Source organism: Vitis vinifera, chromosome 18 (assembly GCF_030704535.1).
Source record: "Vitis vinifera cultivar Pinot Noir 40024 chromosome 18, ASM3070453v1".
NCBI lineage: Eukaryota > Viridiplantae > Streptophyta > Magnoliopsida > Vitales > Vitaceae > Vitis > Vitis vinifera.
Genome location: NC_081822.1, coordinates 9,113,074 through 9,118,268, shown reverse-complemented (window position 1 = coordinate 9,118,268; position 5,195 = coordinate 9,113,074). Strand labels below are relative to the sequence as shown.

The following is a 5,195-nucleotide window of genomic DNA, read 5'->3' as shown; positions in this document are numbered from 1 at the left end:
GATCGTGTGTACAATTTTACAGATATTAAATATGAAAAGCATGAGTTTATTAGGTCAAAAAATCATGTCTAACAGGAAATTATATAAAACCTTGCTGCTTAACATTGAATTATCATTCCTTGTCATTCACAGTGCCGTGTTGGCCAGTACTTTTCATTGCCCTGATTGGTGTTCTTTCAAAATCATCGGCATCCCCAGTCAAGCACATCGATTTACAAACACAAAATTGTGTGCATTTAATAATAATTTTTTTTTTTTGGTTTGCACATTTAGCCTTGTCTCCATCATGATTCTTTGCACCAGACATAGCTAGAAACCAGAATCATTTCATAAGACTTAAGTGTTTCCATGACCTGTTCACAAACTTCATTAGTTAGGAAAAAATCCTATCTCAACCTTTATTGAGTCCCCTAATCCTTCTTACCAGCTATTCTCTTTGGTCTTACCTACAGTTGCCAGGAGTCATGTCTATGACCATTTGGCTAGCTTCTATAAAACAAGAAGATACTGGTTGCTTGTGGACTTTTCAACTTATCCCAAATGATGAATCCGCGGTCCAACTTGAACCAGGTCCATTTAGAAAAGTATGAGCAAGAAAAATGAGGGATATATGCTAAGGAGTCTATAAATACTCCTGTCTAGTTATCAAAGAGAACTCCAAGTCTCTCTACATTTCTAAGTCTCCTGCAGAAACTTCAATTCTATTCTAAGTCTCTTGAAATAACAAGTCTCTCATTTCTCTCCTCTATCACTCAAGTTCATACCTCCATCACTCCATCCCTAATGGGAGAAGGTCCAAAATCACCCCTACAGCCTCCAACTTATGGAAATCTAATCACCATTCTCAGCATCGATGGAGGTGGAATAAGAGGGCTTATCCCAGGAACAGTCCTTGGCTTCCTGGAGTCTGAGCTTCAGGTAGGAAATATAAGGTTTTACATGATAATAACAAAATATGGCTTTTCCATTTGCCTTTTAAAATTAGCATATTCCTAATCTGAAACCTATATCCTATATTGGATATATTTTATACGTACTAACACTAGATTGTTTGGCCATGGTGCAGAAGCTGGATGGTGAAGATGCGAGAATTTCAGATTATTTTGATGTGATTGCAGGAACAAGCACCGGTGGCCTCGTGACTGCCATGCTAACTACTCCCAATGAAAACACTGGCCGACCCTTGTTTTCTGCCAAAGATATCAAGGACTTCTACCTTGATCACTGCCCTAAGATCTTCCCACAGCACAGGTAACAAATATATCATGATGAACATCTTGATTAAGATGACAGGATGCTAGTATTTATGTATATAAAATTAACTAGACTTCAATATTTTTTGTAGTTATTAACATGATCTTTCTTTTAAATGCAGTCATGATCCAATTCCTCATGTTACAAAGGTAGTTACAGCCTTATCAGGACCAAAATATGATGGGAAGTATCTGCACAACCTTGTTAAAGAAAAACTAGGTGAAACACGATTACACCAGACCCTTACTAATGTTGTTATCCCAACATTTGACATCAAGCGCCTTCAGCCAACAATATTTTCGACTTATCAGGTTCATCTTCTTTCCACAATTTCATTTCCTTCTAATCCAAACTATGAAAATTAAGAGATTGTAATGAATGACGGGAGCTATAATAACTTTCATATTAATACTATATGCTTGATTTCCCTGCTCTAGGTGAAGAGCAGACCAAGCTTAGATGCCTTACTGTCAGATATATGTATTGGAACCTCAGCAGCACCCACTTATCTTCCAGCTCATTATTTCGAAACCAAAGACCCTGCCGGGAGAGTTAGAGAATTCAACCTCATTGATGGTGGTGTAGCTGCAAATAATCCGGTACTCATTAACTTTGAAGTTGCATCTTAGACTTCCCAGTTTTATTTTTCTTTTCACAATTCAATTAATTATTGATTCTTGTTTCAGACTTTGGTTGCTATTGGGGAAGTGACCAAGGAGATCATCCGGGGTAGTCCTGATTTCTTTCCTATAAAGCCTATGGACTATGGCCGGTTTCTAGTAATATCCTTGGGAACTGGGTCATCAAAAGCCGAAGAAAAATACAATGCTGATGAAGCAGCCAAGTGGGGTGTGTTGGGGTGGTTGACCAGTGGTGGTTCCACCCCCTTAGTGAAAGTGTTTACCCAAGCAAGCGGAGATATGATCGACTTACACCTTTCAGAGCTTTTTCAAGCCCTTCACTCGGAAAAAAGCTATCTTCGGATACAGGTACAGCTTTGCTGCTTGTGGTTTCATAAATTTACCGTCACTTACAAAGTCAAATTTCTTATTTAAATTTTGTTCTTCTTCATAATTTCCTCAGTCCTAAAAATATCTGAAAGTCAATTGCTTCTTCTGTTCCTTGTCTACCACTGATACTGACACAAAGGGTAAATACAGGATGATACATTGAGGGGTATAACATCATCAGTCGACATAGCCACAAAGGAAAATTTGGATGATCTTGTGAAAATTGGTGAGGAGTTGTTAAAGAAAAGGGTCTCAAGGGTTAACCTGGATACAGGTATCTTTGAGCCTTCAAATCACGAGACCAATGAGGAGGCTCTCACAAGGTATCTAACTATTTTTAGAGTTTTATTCTAGAGCTTTCTTAGTTAATTAACTAATCATATAATAATAAAAAATCCTTCTAATTTTTCAGTTTTGCAAGACTACTCTCCCAAGAGAAGCAACGTAGAGATACTAGGTCACCACATGGACATGCTGCCGCTTCTAAAGGATTGGTCGTTGTCTGATATGAATGATTCCTACTGTTGTAATGAATTTCTAGTTAAGTTGGAGTCCCGTTTCTGATTGTCTGCCTTTTAATTCACTATTCTTATTGTAAAAATAAATCCCAAATGGGATATTTTTAATAACCAATTTAAGCATTTTTAGTATTAAGGTATTGTAAGTCCATAGATTTTACTGAATTTCTTCTATGGTTTTGATTTTGTGCTTGCGTCTATGCAATTCAGACTCATTGTGATTTAGTGCGACCTCTATTTCTCACAACATTTTAAGGACAAGATTGAATGATTTCTATTATTTTCTTGAATAAGTTCTATTTTTGTATCAACCTAAATTATGGGAATGGCAATTAATTAGAATGGACTAGAAATAATACTTATATATCCTTTATAAATCTACAAGAGACACTGAGATGGGTTGAAACATATATATATATATATATATATATATATGATAATTAGGGTAAGACAGAACTTCCCAGAAATAAGATGAGAACAAATAGATGGATAGAATCTAAAAGAGAGTGCTAGGTCGATCTAGAAGGATAGAATCCTTGTTGTCTCTCTTCAGTCATAGGAGCTTTCAGTAGCTTCTCTTGGGTAGGATGGGAAGATATGTTGCATTGAGGTCTGATTAAAAACTGGTCTACCTGAATTAACTTTATTTCAAAAACTACAAGCATGAGAAAACAAATTATTAAATAGTTTTAAAGGACAACAGCGACACAAACACAAAAATATTATCTTGGTTCCCTAATGGTCCAGATATACATCTGATTGAGAATCACTAGGCACTGATGCAGCCTTTCTAGACCCGACACTGCCCAAGTCGATTAAAGAATATTTTTGTAAAAAATCATAATATTACCAAGGAATAAAGCATGCAAATCATATATTGCATTATTCCAAACTTACCACCATCTTTGTTTGCCAAGTAATACAACATCATTTTCGATGAAACGACAGTACCTACCCCAATATTAAAAAAAGGTAGCAGGGTTACATAGTCAAATGTTTCTATAGTTAATAATCAAATGTTTGGTGAAAAATTTCTTTCACCATCTTGTCATCTTCATCATGTTTTTAATTAGTTTTTTTTTTTTTTTTTTTTTCCCTTACGTACACTCTTTCTCTAATTATTTTTTAAAATTTATTACGCCATATTTAGCATATGTTTCATGAACATAATGCCGTGCATGTAATGATTAGTCGATTTGTCCTGGTTGCCCGCTCCATATGTTTCATGAGCAAATGAACATTTGTGATGAGCATGGTGTCGTGTTGTCATGTGATCCTCATGGTTTGATTTGTCCCTTGTACACAAATACAAAGAACGATTTGTCCCCAGTACACAAATACAAGAATAGAAGGATGCAACAGCATGACAAAGCAGACTGCTAGTTGTACTAATTATATATATAGAAGAGATCAACGTCGTTTCACTATCATAGAAGATCAAAATAATCATCTTGTAAGCATGAGCATTCATTTGCATGTTCATTAATTTATCTTTCTTTGGTTATTAAACATGTAACATGGACTTTATAATATGTGTATATACAGGAAAAAAAAAAAGATGGAAAACATGGTATTATACCAGTGTTGGAATCTGCCAGCATTAGTGTGGATTAATATCAGAACGAGAACTAGCTATACTTCAAAATGTGGTATGGAAACTTCGTGGGAGCAGCCATATCTCCACATTCAAGAAGCACGCAGTTCGTTTGCAGAACACTTATGATGAAGGCCACTTTTAGCAAGAGTTATTACCTTTTGTTCGGCAATTATAAGTAGCAGCAATGTCTAACACAGTTGGATTAACTAGCATATTATACATAGCATATGAGGTAACAACAGAAAAAAGAGGTACACCTTGTTGATTAAGTTCATCTCTCATTAGTTTTTCTTCACCATCTAATTAACTTGATTCACCGCCCACCTACCAAATATTTTCCTTGATACTCTCTCTAATAGTACTAAATTGGGACTATTTCATAACTAATTCCATGAAGAAAAATGGTGAATTATTAGAATAACCAGAATTTCTTCTCATGAGTTGTGGTAGATGTTGTATATGGATGGATCCATTAATTTTGCATGTCAAATCGTGTTCTTAAATGAGACCGGCCCACTCATTAATAATGTGATTTGAATTATCTGTTTTCTTTTTTTTTTTTGAACGATGTGATTTGAATAGTGGACTCATTCAACTCAATTATTGGTGAAGAATCATGTATTAATCATGATTTTCTCATGTTAAATCTGGCCAGCCGCCTTCATTCTGTGTGTAATTACTTGCAGTTGTGCATCTCTGCCTGCTTGGGAATTCTTCTTTGGACGATCATCACTGTCCTTATAAGAGAGAGAGAGAGAAAGAGAGAGACAGAGCTTTATATGGTATGCTACCCTCGAAGAAGCAGCAAGCTTGGAC

The 5,195-nt window shown here is 35.8% G+C and overlaps 1 protein-coding gene across 1 annotated transcript; it reads left to right on the top strand.

Moving 5' to 3' along the window:
- Positions 1 to 677: 677 nt before the first annotated feature.
- Positions 678 to 2,935, top strand: LOC109121419 (patatin-like protein 2). Its single transcript, XM_010666282.3, has 7 exons — positions 678 to 918; positions 1,067 to 1,251; positions 1,376 to 1,565; positions 1,692 to 1,853; positions 1,941 to 2,243; positions 2,415 to 2,587; positions 2,677 to 2,935. The coding sequence occupies exons 1-7, from the start codon at positions 784 to 786 to the stop codon at positions 2,768 to 2,770; spliced, it is 1,242 nt and encodes a 413-aa protein (XP_010664584.1). The 5' UTR covers positions 678 to 783; the 3' UTR covers positions 2,771 to 2,935.
- The last annotated feature ends 2,260 nt before the right edge of the window (positions 2,936 to 5,195 follow it).

Bases quoted from the DNA above. Each gene is read 5' to 3' on its own strand.
- LOC109121419 (XM_010666282.3), top strand. From the start codon at position 784: ATGGGAGAAGGTCCAAAATCACCCCTACAGCCTCCAACTTATGGAAAT. The intron at 919-1,066 runs GTAGGAAATATA...GCCATGGTGCAG, and splicing joins TCCTGGAGTCTGAGCTTCAG to AAGCTGGATGGTGAAGATGC. The intron at 1,252-1,375 runs GTAACAAATATA...TTTTAAATGCAG, and splicing joins AAGATCTTCCCACAGCACAG to TCATGATCCAATTCCTCATG.